Below are 16681 nucleotides of genomic sequence, written 5' to 3'. Positions count from 1 at the left end.
TATTAAAAAAATTAACTGCTTTTGCTACACAAACACTCCATAAAATATTTAATAAGCTAACTACATATGTTTGCAATAGATTCACATATAGATCAAACCGAAACAAACAACTTATGCGAATAATTAGTTTCGATTAACCACCTATCATATTATATATGAGAACGTCGATACGAGAAATAGAATGAAATATATCGAGCAAACTATCAGTACATGGTAAAACAATAACAAGCCCTTAAACCAGAACTGGAAAACAACTTTTATTCATAGTCGATAACTAATCCTGATGAACATTCAAAAACCTAGATCATTTAAACTCATATAACTAAGGTGCTGTTCACACGAAACACGTCAGAATACGTCACATGAAAACAATTATTTTGACCAAAATTATTTCCCAACGTTTGAGTGTCTTCACCCAATGTGAAGCTGTGCTCAACGGTTGCTCAAACAAACGGTCGATACCTGACAGGAAGTGGCACTTCACCATACGCTAATACAACCGTATTTACCTAATCCAGCTTAAATCAATTTTTCCACAGTACAACCAACTGCTGTGTGTGCACACACCGGTCTTCGTACGTTCGTTCTCTAATCCTTAATCAATTCTAGCCTATACCCAGCCGATACCATTCGTGCAATCGTTTCTACGAGTCCGTGACATGGTAAATCTTTTATTGGATATAATTGAAAATCTACTACAGAAGAATTTTCTCATGTGAAGTACCGTTTGAAACGGTCACGGATCGATCTGATGGTGAAAGCATTAACGGCACGAGCCAAACTACCTACTGCGTGGTTAAAACATAAGGCCGGTAAGGCTTGCAAAGCTGAAACAGGTGGATCGAATACGCGGACCAAGCTAACGTAACAGGATCGCGGCCAGCATCGTACACGAGTCTTTTAATGAAAATTCTAGCACAATGAAAGCATTTGTGCAAACCTATGAACTACCAACGATAGTTCGAAAAACAGGGAATGGTAGTACAACAGGCGCTTGTCTATATTTTTCATTAATTAAACTACATCAATGGAAGTCATCGTAATGTAATGGTTATTTACTTGTAAACGGATGTGAAACACAGACGTATTTCTTTATGTAATGGTTACATGTGACACAAATTTGGTTACAGGAATTGATAGATATTGCAAACTATTATCTTTTAAAATCAGACATTAAATAACATTAAATATTGCATATAAAAAGGACCAAATTCAGCAATTTATCTTATTAATTCTACAATCCCTAAATTTCAGAAAATTCCACCTATGAAACATAAACGAATTTTTGTGATTCATTTTTACACTCACACTTAGGTGAAAGATTATTGTTATTTGATGCTTTCAATACAACCCATGCCTGACTGCACGCCAATTATGTTAACCAGTTTCAAGTTCTGCCACTTCTCGCACTACTTGCAGTCGATAGGCACCGACACTCTTTCCATATAGCCGGCAAACTTGAGCCCAATTTCCGTTCCAACGCTTCATCTCGGGTCAATAAAGTGTGCTACAGATAATTGAATACATTCGCAAGCGATTGAACATGTGGCAGCTCGGTCGAAAGCGCACTCAAATTTATTTTCACTTGCACCCTTAAACCCCGCCACTTGACGATCTTTACGCACTGTCAAGCGTTATGATGCGAGCGGGTCGCATATTATTGGTGCAATCGTGCAGCTCTGTACCTTTTTTTTGGTTTGCTCCCCATTTCAATCTCCTTCTCTGACCAATTGCAATGAAAGTGTACTTTTGTCTTTGCCATACAAAAAAAACCGACTGAAACACACTTTTTGCATGCCCTTTTGCCCTGCATTTTTCAATACGTCCTAGGGTGAAGGTCCTTATTCGTTTGACCGGTTTTACTGCCACAAGTTTGTGGACACACGGCGGTATGCAACTGGCGCCACGTTTGAGCGTTATAACATTGCAGCTGGGTAAATGTCAGAAAAACGACAGCATGCTGGGCTGTGTGCATCAGCGTGTGATTGATTTTCAGTGATTTTCTGCATTGCACGTGTGTGTGTGTGTGTATGCTTTTTGTATGCTTCATGTAGATTCGACTGTTTTCGTTTTTTGTTTTATTCAGATTTCAACGACTTTTTGCATCTTTTTTGTGATATCGATTTACGATTTCCACTTAACATTCACTTGTTAAACGCTGATATATTAAATGCAAATGCCAAATGATGCGTAATAAACTGAGCTTCACGTAACGCTACGCGGAGCGCTGTAGCGCTGTATACCATGAACAATTGTGTAATGCTCATGTTCTCATTGTTAATTAGGAAAAAATTACAATAGTTTTTTTATATTTTAGAGCTGGTGTTTCCAACAACTCGAAACCTATTATATTTGTTTCCAAAATTAGTATATGTATACTACTAAAACTAATATAAAATTGATAAGCTAAAACCAATTTCTGCAATATCCATTAGATAAAACTTAAACTAAATCATTGCTTAAACCCAACATTGCTTATAAGAGCCTTTGCGATGAATGGCGGAATGCTCCACGGAATGCTCCATTAATGCACTCCCATAACTGTGCATCAATTTACCCAAGCTGCAACTATTCCCATCGCATGCATTTGACCCCAATTCGGTAAGCATCGGCCCTCGAAAGACGAATGACAACACAGCACCACAGTCCATTTTTACGTTTCATTCGATGTGTCGTTCGCTCTATCGTAGCGTTTTGATGCCCTGCTGTAAAATTGCCCATCATAAATTCTCCCAAATTTACCCTCCCCTTCCTTCACCAATACGAACCTTCCCCGCCTCTCCTTCCGACCCACGAACGCTATTGATATTTTCACCACACTAGTGCATCATTGGCTAATGGCTTGAGATTCTGGCTGGATTTCCGGTAATACCATTTCCAATGCACTGCTCGCCACTTATCAGCTCAACACTTGTGACGATCGTTCAGGCCGGCCCTGGGCATCGGATGCCATTGCTCGGGCAACAGGGCTTTTCTCGCTTCCTACTACCCGACACAGGCTGCACCACCACGGTCCGGATGGCACTCAATCAATTTCCCCCAGAGGAAGATATAATCAATAAATAAATTGATGATAGTTCTGTACCTCCGGCTGGAAGGATAATTTATCATCTTCTCCCCCTCGCGCCAGATGATGCCTTCCAGGTCAATCGACTGTGGTGTGCTTCGTAGTTTGTCTTTTTTTTTCCTCTTCTTCACCCAGTTTTGGCTCGGCGTCATAAAACGATCTACCACGAAAGTTCGAGCCCGACATTAAATGGTCGTAATCTTGCTAGCGAATAGAAATACACCTGGCGAGATAGGTAGAAATGTGCAGCAGATAGAACTCATGCGTTATTCAAAGAACACAGAAGAGAAATTTTTATTTTGATACCAAATGGATTAAAACCATCATTAAATGGGCATTTTATTAAGCTTTAAGGTTAGAAAAAATCAAACATTAATCCCACCTAATAATTAACTGCGAGCCTGCTAGGCTTAAGGCTTCCCTTAAGATCGAAGCTGTAATAAATGCCTCATTAATTACCCATAACCGGATTAATATCCAGCTCCAAACTTCTAACCCAATTAGTATTTTTCCCGTAAGCAATCCAAAACACGCCCAGCTCATTTCACCCTTCAACACCTTCTCGTAGGTCCCAGCAATCCAAATCACAGCATTGAAAGCTCAACGGGTGGGTAGTTCACCGAACGGTGGCAACAAACGTCCAATGCTGCTGGTGCTGCTAATCGATTCCAGTGGGAAAATATATATTGATTCTGGCTTTATGACCAGTGGCGAGACAATCGATTATGATCGGAAGCTTCCCAGAATTGGACCAAATGTAGGAGAGCATACTCGAAATATCAATTGTATGACAGCAGTACGGAATTGTTGCTTGTATTGTGCGTTATCGTAATTGATAGAAAATAACATAATTTTTAAAATGTTTTTTTATTCCAAAAATAAGCCTGCAAAAATAAGCCTTCGGCAATAAATACATAAATAATTATCATTAATAATAGCTCTTATTGTTTATAATTAACACTTCTCTTTCTGGAATTTTGTTTGATATATGTTTAGATAATATTCGTTTAATTTGAATTACAGTTTTTCTTATTTGATTAACTGAAAGCAATCCAATGCCGACAGTGTTTTCATTTTATTCTGTAATGATAGATATAATAAAATATAATCTAAGTAATACGGCCTTTTTGGACCGTTCCTCCTGAATAGAAAAAAAATATATTAAGATAAATATTTAAAAAATGTAGCTTTAAATAAGGTATATTCAGCATGAGCTAAGATTTCATGAAAATAATATGCAACAAATCTAATATCGATTCATTCATTCATCCTTTTTCACCTTTTATTTTACACCTTCACCATCGGCCATCAGAAACACACACACTCTTGCATCCAGTAAGCTAACAAAGAGTCCCAGCATTATCTCATACGATGCGATACCTGCCGTAATACCCACACGTCTGAAAATCGGTCTTTAATTGAGTCAGCACTTTTCCTTACTTACCCATACCCGATATCGGCAGTCCGGCGTGCACGACCGACCGTGCTTAGAAACGGCCGCACCGGCATCCTCATCCCTTAATAGACCTTCATCAGTTTATCACCTAATTTGCACCCTCCCAACCGTCCACAGTCGCCGGAAAGTGCCAACACCGAAACACGACGAAACCGTGCCACAAATGGCCGAAAATGTCCGTTCTCAGCGGAATATATTTCGTACGTCAGATCCAAATCGTTGGCGAAAAAGAAAACAACACCTAATTTGCACCCTCCCAACCGTCCACAGTCGCCGGAAAGTGCCAACACCGAAACACGACGAAACCGTGCCACAAATGGCCGAAAATGTCCGTTCTCAGCGGAATATATTTCGTACGTCAGATCCAAATCGTTGGCGAAAAAGAAAACAAGAAGAAAGAACGCATAACTGTCCACCCATTCCGCCCACCGGTTTGGGGCAGCAGTTTCGCAGGCGTTAATGGTATCGTTTTTTCCGTGTTCTCTGTCTTTTGTGCGCTGCCACTGTGTGTTCATCACGCGCAGCACAATATCTCCTTCGCCCACTACTGATCGCGTCTCATCTCTCCGTTGGAGAGTCCTTTCTACGCTCAACATGTGTGAGGTCTGAGCTGCTCTCACACGAAACTGTTTGACAGAGGGGAGGATTTATTTTAAACAAAAAGCTGGAACCCAGTTTTAATATGGCCAGATTGGTTGCAGTGAGTGCTATTATGATTCATCGTACCGTGCTACGTTTGTTTCACCTGTGCTGTTTCAGGGAAAAGCCGTCAAAAGGTGACGATAGCATTGGACCATATCGAAACCATACATTTCTGCTTTTTTTAGCACGACCCTACCATGTGCAATGCTAATGCAATGGTGAGGTTATCCGTAACTTATATTGCCAAGCTCGTGGAACCATTTCCTGTCCCACGCCGTCAAGCCCAACAGGTGCACTTTGGTTTGGTGCCACATTTTTGGCGACCATTTAAATGCACTACCCGTCCGACGTTACTACCCACTCTGCCAACCCCCCGAGCGGCGACCGAACCGACCGACCGTTGTTTAACCATGATTCGGTCAATTGTATATGGTCCGGTTTTACCTGGCAGAACATTTCGCTCGAAGCCCTTTGAAGGGGTCAGTGTGGTATGATGCTTGCCGCACGTGTGTTTGCTCTCATATCGTCGTTTTTAACCATGGCCCGCTGACCAGCGCAACAACAGCACTTCCTTCCTAACTGGTTGATGCAATTTAGCAGCTGGCGTACGGTATTGGCGGTTGTCGTGCTTCGTCGTGCGCACCTCGGCAGAGCAACTCAGGCGCTTCTAGTGTTTTGTCGAACGCGACACATCACGCCTGTTTCGATGTGTGATTTACGGTGACTCTGAAACGTACAAAGGCCAACAGGGGCAGTATAACTTCAGGTACGCGTTTTTCTGAGCCTTTTTATGCCATCACCACGTTTGTATGAGTGGAATGAAATCCCGCGCTTCTCAACGGGAATGTGAAACAGTAACCGAGTGGGATATGCACTTGGCAGCATGTAGAATTACCGGAAGCCAGAAAGTCGCTGCTTACCGCGGCTAACCTCAGCGTTGCCATATGCTGGAAACAGTGCACAGAGAAAGAATAAAAATCAAGTGAAAAAAGAACATTTATTATCTATACTAAGTAAGAAAATATGTTGTATTCATGACGTAACTATAGAGAGTTTGTTTCAATACATTTTCTATTCCTTTTCCGGTACGCTACCACAATCTTACCAGACTTTCATCTACATGTTAAGTAATTCCAAGGCTCTTGAGTACCGGAAAATTTTACATTTCAATGAATACGCACATTATAGGCTTTTAGCTTAACTATTGCATAATATTAAAGGAGTATTTTTTAATCTGTTTGATTAAATCATAGATTAAAATGGATTATGTCTAGTTTCACACATGTGAAGGTCTATGATTTTACACAGTAGTAATTCCATTTCACAAAATTTCATTGCAAAGTCTAAATTAATTTAAAAAAAAGTTAAAAAATTAAAAAATATATAATATACCAAAGAAACGTGATAAAAATGTATTGAATCGATTATACATATTGCAAAAGAATTTATGTAAATTTATAAAAAAAAGATTTAAATAAAAAAGACACTTATATGAAAAGCGAATATCAAAATGTTTTTTTTTAACTTTGCACTCAATTTCTTGCCAATTCAACTTAATTGCTTACTGAAACTCGTTCCAACTATAAAATAAATCTTTCCAAAATTACTTCAATTGTTAAAGTTGTCAAACACATGTCGCCAAGTTAGACAACCCCTTAACTAATCGTCAAGCACTGTGAAGAATAAAAGCGTACAGCAATTCCGAATAAACTTCCGCGCAATCTGCTTTCGGCTAAAAATGACTGCTGCGAGCCGAACCCCGGTACGGTCGTGGGTGACCGAACAAAGCAACAGTTGCCTCATATTGCCCCCAGGTTGCCACAGGTTCGGACCACAAAACCAACAAACTCTACGGACTGGGCTGGAAGGCTAGCGTAGCTCCGAGGAACAGCAGCGAGGCCATTCTGCACACTCGCTTGCACTCCTGCGTCGTACGGGAAAACATATGCAGTCGTGCGGAAAGTGGGACGTATCGACAGCGCACTACGTGCACTAAGGGTCGGGCAAAGGTGCAGCTAATGGCCACTAATGCAGTGGTTATTGTTTTTCGTTGATAGATGACCGCACACATTCGTCGGGCCGCAGCATTGGGAGTGTTTATTTGTTTTATTCTTACACTCGCATGTGTACAGTTTTGGTGGGGGCCCTGTCAGCAAACTCACGTTCCTGACCCGAACTCGTGCCCGACTGCACAAAAGCTCTGCATACTAAAATTAACGCAAAACCCCACCTCAATCTGCCCGCTCCGTTTTAAAAATAAACCCATTTTTCCAGCACATCCTGTCCCGTCCCGCTTCCCAGGCGTCCTTTGAACGGCGCCGCCATGGCACCTCCAAACGAACGTGAACTCGTCACACGTGATGGCACAGGCGCACGTGTGCATCTCCATCTGACACAAATCATTTTGCGGTGGAAATAACACGTACGATGGTGATCAATTTTGTCGGTGCAATAATTTCCAACCTCATCGTGTTCATCGTTTGACTGCACCGTGGTCACAACGCCACGGCTCACGTGTTCTGTGCTGCACGGCTCCGTGCCGACCGTCGCACACCCTTCCCCAATCGGGCTGTGGTGAATTTTTCCACCGACAATTTGCTGCTAATTTATGTCATAAAATGACAAACGCGCTTGGTTCGCGGGATGGGCGTACGTTTCGTGGTAATGGCGGCAAGCTTACCGATGGCTTCCAAATTGCATTTTCCGAAACGTGCTCGAGGACGGTTGCTACAATGGCTGGTGCATTGTAATGCCGAACTAATGTGAATGTTTGCCACACACGATGTGTTTGCCTGCATGATGTTGCTACCACTTATGCTGCTTACTTCAAATGTATGCACAAGAATAGTCATAGGAAACTAATTATGAAAAATAAGGTATTTAATGTTAATGTAATACATTGTGAGTAACACATGTTTGTTACAACAAATCAAATGTTAATAAATGCTGGTTCAATTTATACCTTTTGCTATTTGAAACTTTGTAGAACTAATCAGTCTTACTGCCATAACTGCTTAGTTTATCTATCTATACAACACCCAACATAAATATTATGGTAAAAAATGTGGAATATTTTAGCATACTGTTAATTAAAATGTATGAACTCTAGTCACCAATAAATCTTAATACCTTGACATACTCGATACTGATCCATCGAATCGAACGGGATAGATTGCTTTTACCACGATAACATTGCTTTTTCATCCTCTCATGCCTCGCCATTAAGCAGAACTCTTTCACCACCTGCGAATGGCATATTTATGCGCTCCATCCTGAAAGGCTTCCGTGCCAGTCCTACCGTGAGCTGGCTGCCGGCGAGTAAGAACCCAGCTTCCCTATCCGTCCGACGATCCATCCGATAGAATTTATTAAACATACAACCTGCAACACCAACCTGGGTCTATAAATAATTAGTGACCGCTCGCTTTGATCTGATACGCCCATATTGATGGTAAAATGTCACATACGGCGAATCGCTCTACCAAACGGTAAAGCATTTCCCGCAGACTGGAACCACAAACACAGGCACAGATACACGGGTCGCATGCAAGGGCGGCGCACACAGGTACTGTTTAAAATTTCCTTTTAAATCTTTAAGTGCTACATGTGTACCCTTCCCTCAGGGCTACTAGCAGGGCGATCGGACGATCCTGTTCACGTACGGAACATAAAAATTTGCACGAAAATCTCATTCGCACCTCTGCATGTGTGTGTGTGTGTGTGCTACATGGGTAGAGTTTACTTCGAGATGTGAGATGTATGTCCCATTAAGTGTAAAAAAAAACTTTTATCCAACTTTTCTGACTACGCGAAATGGCTGTTGTCTTTTAAATAAGGGAGTAGTTTGGAAAGCCCCACAGGCACGGGACAGGCCGCGCTGAGAAAAAGAGTCGTCGTTCCCCCCCAGGGACAACTAGTGAACCTGAACATCCAGTACACCGTCCTCCCTCCCAGGGGTGGGCTGGCAGACTAAAACTCGTTTCGGGGTAACTTTTTTTTTGTATGTGTGCTCACTGCACCTTTGCTTTAATGGCTTCCAACTTCGTCTTCTGCAGTCGCACCACGAAACTACATACAAAAAAGTACCATTTAAACAGTTCGCTCCGACAACGTTGGTACGTGATTAAATTGTAAAGTCGTCGACTGAACTTGGTTGCTGTAGTATGTGCCGTATCTACGATGCTACTCCAAAGTTTGCGTATTTTTCTACGAATGTCCAGCTAGATTCTTTGCACAATTTTATTTGCGTGACATTACCACTGGGTAAGTGATCGGATCGCGCCCTTGAATAGACCATGTTGCAGCAGGTTTGTGTACCAATGTACCAATGTACCTCAGAACGTACCAATGTTAGCACACGTTACACCGTTGTAAGATAACAGTAATACTTTATTCAAAAATAACTTCAAAGCGAAAATATCGTCCGTTACAATCCCTAAAAAAATCTGAAAACTACAGAGCACCTTCATGAATATAGTTGATATAGTAGTCTAGTTAAATGCATTTGTGAGCTCAACAATATTTCAGTTTCGAGTAAACAACACTGAAAACACATATTTCTCCATGAGCGGTCATCATAAGCCTCAGAATAACAGTAGAAGTTCTCAGGCCATATGTATTATCAATATGATTTTCTCACATTCACTACAACGAGATTGAAGAGAAAATAATGGGTCTATTTGTATGGCTTACAATATGATGCAATACTATATGATAGAAAGATAGTGACTGTGTTGTACATAATATACGATACAATGCATAATAATAAAACAGAAAATGAATCCTCGAAAGAAATCAAAGAGAAATATAATCGCTGTGTTTCTTACGATTATTCTGAACTGAACAAAGTTTAACATATTTACTGCCGTGAATTAGCTTTTGTTGTATCATTACATCGTAAAGTTTCATGGGAAACAATGGGAAGCAACCATACTTCTACTTTCGTGCACATACCACAAACACTCCATGCCTTTTCAAATGTGCTTTGCCTTTCTTGAAAAAACTTCTCTACTAATCGCCTACTATGCGGTTCAACTATGTAAATGCTTACCTTTCACTCCGACAAAGTCGTTCCACAAGCTATCGTGCTCTATTGTGAGGCATTTCCATTGTAACAAAAGCATTATTTGCAACAATCGTCAGTAGCAACAGTTTGCACCTTAATCCGTTGCCGTGGTGAATGAATGGTGCTTGGGAGGTATGATATAGGTTTCACATTTTTTGTTTTATGGCAATGAATGTTTAATAAAAGCTTAATCCAACAAAGTGCTCAAAGTAAACTAAGCCAAAAGCAGCAAAACTTTCTAAGCGTGAATACATTTCTTATGTAGTTTTCGAGATGTTTCAAACAACAAAATTCAAATTGTTTATTTAATACTGCTGATGGACATTACTTTATTAATTTTAATTTATTTGTTTAATTTTATTTTGTTCTACACACATTGCCATATGTGTTATACTTTGTCTAAAATTAATCTTTTGCTTGTTATATTATTGAATATTTATATTTGCAAATAAAATGATGATACGCTTGCATAAGATCAAGAAGGATGGAGCCATCTTTTAAGTATTCAAACTAATTGAAAAACCTTGTTAGATTTAAATTTAAAAGTATAAAGATAATACTTTTAATCTGGCATTAATGTCAATACAATTGTTGAGTAGCGCTACGATTCGGAAAGTAAATCTTTTGGCAAAACCTTTTTTACATGCACTTTTGATAAGATCGCATAAAAAATTAGTTTTATTTGCTTCCGTATTGTTCGACTTCCTTTTTGCTACTGACCTTTCCTCCACTCTCTCTCTTTCTATCTCTCACACTCTCTCGTGTTGTCGCTCTCATTTCTCTTCTTCTCGCAAATAGCACTCTTTGCGGAAGCAGTTTACCGCGTTCAAGAAAGGCCTATTTACCTTGTCTATTGACCTATATCGGATTCTGCGGTCGTACCTTACACCCCCACCCGTAATCCTGGTCTAGTATCACAGGCCAGTGTTACTTTATATCAACGACCGCTAAATTACACGTCCCTCTTTTAAATATTCCACTTGCAGTTCTTACTAATGCTTGACGGCACCTATCATCTTTAGAAAGTATAATCTCCTCTATAACTCCTCGTATCCATTGTTTTCTGTTTTTTCCTTCTGCTATGAACACTATATCTCCTTTCTTTAAAGGGTTGGACTCGGCGAACCATTTCGATCTATTATTTATGCCTGGCAAATATTCATATATCCACCTCTGCCACAACTGTTCCACGTATAATTGTGATAGCTTATACTTATCGCGAAGCGCTTCTGCATTATTAGGGCTTGCTGAGACCAAATGTGGTTCATTTGGAGATACTCCCCTTAAAAAATTGTTGGGACTTAGCGCGTCCGACAATTCATCCGCCACATACGTTAAAGGTCGCGAGTTTACCAGGTCTTCAGCTTCCGTGATCGACGTAAGAAGGACTTCATCTGTCAATCGCTTTCCTTCTTGTAGAACCTCTAAAGCAGCTTTAACAGTCCGCACCATTCTCTCCCATGAGCCGCCCATATGCGGTGTACCGGGTGGAATGAATCGCCAAGAAGTTCGCGCGTTAGTCAGCTCGTTGGCGCATTCTTCGTCGACCGCCTGCATCCGTTCCACTAGTTCCTTACTGGCTGCCTTCAAATTCGTCCCATTGTCTGAAATAAATTCTGAAGGAGGGCCTCGACGGCAGATAAATCTTCTAATAGCCATTAAACATGACGATGCACTCAAATCGTAGGCTACTTCTAAGTGCACCGCACGTACTACAAGACATGTGAAGAGGACAATCCACCTTTTTTGACGACTGCGACCTACCGTCACCTCGATTGGGCCGAAATAATCGATTCCGACACTGCTGAATGGGCGTTGCGTGTTGCTGATCCTTTCAGGAGGTAATGGTGCCATTCTGGGAACTGCCGGCCGACTTCGCTTGACTTTACACCAAACGCAACCGCTTACGGTTTTTCTCACTGCTGCATTCATATTTATAATGAAGTAACGTTGCTTAAGATCGTTTTTCACTGCCTCTCGAAAAGCATGTCCATGCTTTTCATGGTACCACTGAATGATTTTTCCGGTGATGGAGTGGTGCCTGTGCAGAATGATTGGAAATCTTAAATCAAAAGGAAGTACTTCTTCATTAATGGTGCGCCCTTCCATGCGAATAATTCCATCGCCGTCGATCAATGGTGTTAGGCGATATAACATGCTCGACTTCTCAAGAGGAATCCACTCTTCTGCTGACAAATTCATGTTATGTCTCAATACCTTTAGTTCATCTCCGAAACATTCCGCCTGAGCCATTTTTAAGAGAATACACTCTGCTTTATAATGCTCTTCTTTAGTTAAAGGAACGTTTATTTTTTTCCAATTTGCCGTGATTATTTTCTTCCGCTGTAGTTTGGTCGCTTTAAATGTTTCTAGCTCTTTCCCATCTCGTCTACGTTTACAATTGGATATAAATCTAATCACACATGCCATAGTGCGAATTAGTATAGTCCATTTTGAAATACGTGTCACATCAATGAGGGGTTTCTGGAGATCTACCTCATGGTACAGGTGAATTGCGCGTAATCCTTCTTCAGTGTTTGCGCCAATACTTGGTTGATTTGGCCATTCTAATTCATTTTTGTATAAAAATGCAGGTCCTTTGAGCCATACTGCTTCCGGATCGAAACACCATTCTTTACAACGTTTCGTCAGTTTATCTGCTACATTTTCATTCGAAGGAGTCCAGCGCCAATCCATCACACTCGACGTTTCCAAGATTTCACCAATCCGGAAAGCAACAAAGGGTTTGTATCGATGTTGGTCGGATCGTATCCACGATAATACGGTACGAGAATCGCACCAGAGAAATTGCTTCGTAATTGCCAATCTATGCATTTTCTTTACTGTGTTCACTAACCTTGCGCCTAGAACTGCTGCGCATAGCTCTAACTGTGGAATCGTACGTTCTTTGATAGGTGCTACCTTTGATTTGCTCATCACCAAAGCACACTGGATGCTATCAAAGAACACGGCTCTGAAGTACGCTACACACCCATATGCAGATTGACTAGCATCCACAAACACATGCAATTGAAGCTCTTTGATCTGTTTTGTAGAAAACCCACCAAAATATGCTCGCGGGATTTTAATCGCTTCGATTTTTGGCATCAATTGTCTCCAATTTTCCCAATTTTTTAGCGTCGAATAGTCGATGGGTTCATCCCAATCGCATCCAGTTCTCCATAACTCTTGAACGAGCATTTTTCCTAACACTGTGAATGGTGTCAGGTATCCCATTGGATCAAACAGCGACATCACGCAACTGACAACTATTCTCTTCGAAGGGTGATCATTTTCATAAGCTTTAGAAGGTGGTGCGAATTGAAATGTGTCATCCTTTACATTCCACATTATGCCCAGAACTCGATCAACTTTCGTAATACGCTCTGAACATTTCTCTTTAAATTGGATTGATAGCGCAGGATTTTGTTCTCCCATGTCCTCGCTAAATCCTTTTCCATTACTGACCCAATTTCGTATATGGAAACCACCTTTTGAGTGTACATATGTTACTTGCTTTGCCAATCGTACTGCTTGTTCTATTGAATCCGCACTATCATAATAGTCATCAACGTAGTGTCGGTTCTTTATTGCATCGCAAGCTTCAGGATATGTCTCACTATACTCGTCGGCATTCTTATTTTTTACAAACTGTGCCGAACATGGCGAGCATGTTGATCCGAAGGTGGCAACATCCATAACGTATGTTATTGGTTTCTCATTTTCTGGGTCAGGGAACAAGAATCTTTGAGCTTGTTTATCTTCCTTTCTAATTGCAATTTGGTGGTACATCTCTTTGATATCTCCACCAAATCCAATTGGACCTTCTCTGAAGGGACATATAACCGATGGCAGCGAGCAAAGCATATCAGGGCCCTTTAGCAATTCCGTGTTCAAAGACACACCTCTAACGGTTGCAGCTGCATCCCAAACTAATCTGAGTTTTCCTGGTTTGTTTGGATTTTTTACCACATTAAGTGGGAGATACCATACTGAAGCAGGGTCCGTTTCATCTAACTCTTTTTTAGTCACCTTATGAGCATAATTCTTTAATTCATACTCTTCTATCATCTTATGTATGGCTTCTTCCAGTTCCTTGTCCTTCGCCATTTTTCGTTTCAAACCATCTAAACGCCCTTTTGCCATTTGGAAACTGTCAGGAAACTTTCGTTCATCTGATTTCCAAAGGAGTCCCGTCTCAAATCTGTCACCTATACGCACCGTGGTCGCTTGCAAGATATCGTTCGCTCTGCGATCTTCTTTAGCTACTGGCAGCTTGGCTCCAAGAACGTCAGAATTTTCTAAAGTGTATTGCATTCTTAAAACGTCATACAGCTCTTCGTTGGTAACTGGAACGATAGTATGGTAATTAATGCGTTCATTTGGTATATTGCTTACCGTACTCTTCGGGCCATAAATTGACCAACCGATCTTGCTTTTCACGGCGATTGGCTCTCCTGGCTTGCCAATTTTCGACTCCATCGGGGCGAATAAATGCAGGTTGTCCAGTCCTAGCAGTATCCTCACGGGCTCATTTGCCGCCTCTTCAATTGGCACACCTTTCAGGTGTGGGTATTGCTGCTGTAGATAACGATAGGACTCTCTTTGAGAAGGAAGCACAAGCTTTTCCACGGTTCGTGCTCCCTTTAGCAGAAAGCTCTCTGATGATCCTCTTGTGGATAAAACGACATCGATTTTCCTTGACTTATCTTCCCGTCGTTCGACGTCTGCACTCCAGCTCATCACTAGCGGCTCATTTACGCCTTGAATGCCAAGCGCATCGGCAACTTCATCCTCAACAAATGTTCCCGAAGCCCCTTCGTCCAGAAAGGCCACCGTATCATAAGTACGATCACCCGCCGATAACGTAACTGGCATCGTTCGAAAAACCGTGGAAGGATATTTTCCACGATGTGCGTTGCACGCAGCTTCCACTAGGGTAGACGTCTGATGCAGCAAAGGATGGTGGTGATCGTTGCATCCCTCAAACCCGCATGCACGCCTAAACCGACACACAGCTCTTCCGTGATTGTTCAGACAGTTCTCGCATAACGAATTTTTCCTTACGTAGTCCAGCCGGCTTAGTACTGAAAGATTCTTAAATTCGTTACATTCTCTCACCTTGTGCGAAATGCTGTTGCAAACGTAGCACTTTTTGACGTCCCTGTTTTCGATCGCATGATGATTTAGGTTTGCACGGGTCCCGGAACGGAAATTTCCTCTGTTGGTCTTGTAGCTTCCGAAATCCTTCACTTCCGTGATATCCTCCGTAAGGGCAGTCAGGTAGCTTGAAAACACTTGTAGAGATTTTCCACGCCTATGCCGTTTATATCTTACCCAATCCAACTGGTAACCTGGAGGGAGCTTCTCCTCCAGCTCTTCGACGAGCAAAGGATTGCTTAAATGCTCCGTCAGCTTCGCACCCACGATGTGTCCGACCAATTGTTTTACTGCGAGTCCGAAATTTATAAACGTCTCCAGTCGATCAGCATCCGGAGCAGGTACAGCTCGAACCTTGCGTAACAGCGCCTTCAGGATACGACGAGGTTTCCCAAATAAATTTCGCAGCTCCTTTATCATGTCCGGAACAGCATCCGCGAGCATCAACGTTCCATTTACCGCTTCCAATGCATCTCCACTTAGGCTTTGTCTCAATCGTTGTAAGTTTTCGAGGTTAGAAAAGCCACATGCTTTTGTCGTGTCCTCGAAACAGCTGATAAACGCCGGCCAATCCTCGGGGGCACCACTAAACGGGGGTAATGGCATCGATAAACGTTTACGTGCCGACTCTTGACGACGCGTAAGGGGTTTTTCTTCAACCTCCGTTTCCACATCACTTTCAACGAGCTCACGATCACCGCTAGATAAATCCTCACTCGCCGTGCTGCGCTCATCCTCATCCATCTCCTTTGTTGCACTACGACTTGTCACGCAAGGGTTATCAACGGGACGACGTTGATTGCGTTTCAATTTGGAAACCTTCAAACGCAAATTCTCAATCTCGTTATCTTTCTCTCGCATCTCTGCGTCGTATTTGGCTACAAGCGCATTGATGCTTTTCTCCTTGCTCGATTTCGTTTTACTTCTTTTCTCACCGTTTAGCTTCAATTGCTGCGCACCACGTGTCTGCTTAGTGGTGTGCGTCTGCTGCGCCGATTCTCCTTTCTCGATCATCTCCACTCTCGCTGCAACGGCCAATACGGCATCCACAACGTCGCCGGTCTCGTTCTTACTTTCGGGAATACGCTGCATCGTCGGCTTCGATTCCCGTGACGGTCCAGCCTCTTCGTCGTGCTCCGTTTTGCGTTCCATCGTCTGGCAGAACAAGCACTCGATGCAGGTAGAGATTCACGATCACTTTTAGTATTGTAGTAACAAACTAATTTTTTATTGTTGAGTAGCGCTACGATTCGGAAAGTAAATCTTTTGGCAAAACCTTTTTTACATGCAC

General features: G+C 41.8%; 1 protein-coding gene across 1 annotated transcript in view; it reads left to right on the top strand.

Moving 5' to 3' along the window:
- The window catches only part of LOC125906854 (uncharacterized), an 88393-nt gene extending 74977 nt beyond the window's left edge, over positions 1-13416 (top strand). Inside the window, exon 2 of the mRNA XM_049607547.1 lies at positions 13369-13416. Coding sequence (XP_049463504.1) covers positions 13369-13416 — 48 coding nt within the window. The remainder of the gene's footprint in view (positions 1-13368) is intronic.
- The last annotated feature ends 3265 nt before the right edge of the window (positions 13417-16681 follow it).

This window comes from Anopheles coluzzii, chromosome 2, assembly GCF_943734685.1.
Source record: "Anopheles coluzzii chromosome 2, AcolN3, whole genome shotgun sequence".
Taxonomy (NCBI): Eukaryota; Metazoa; Arthropoda; class Insecta; order Diptera; family Culicidae; genus Anopheles; species Anopheles coluzzii.
Note: the sequence above shows the minus strand (reverse complement) of the source record. Positions and strands in the feature narration are given on the sequence as shown.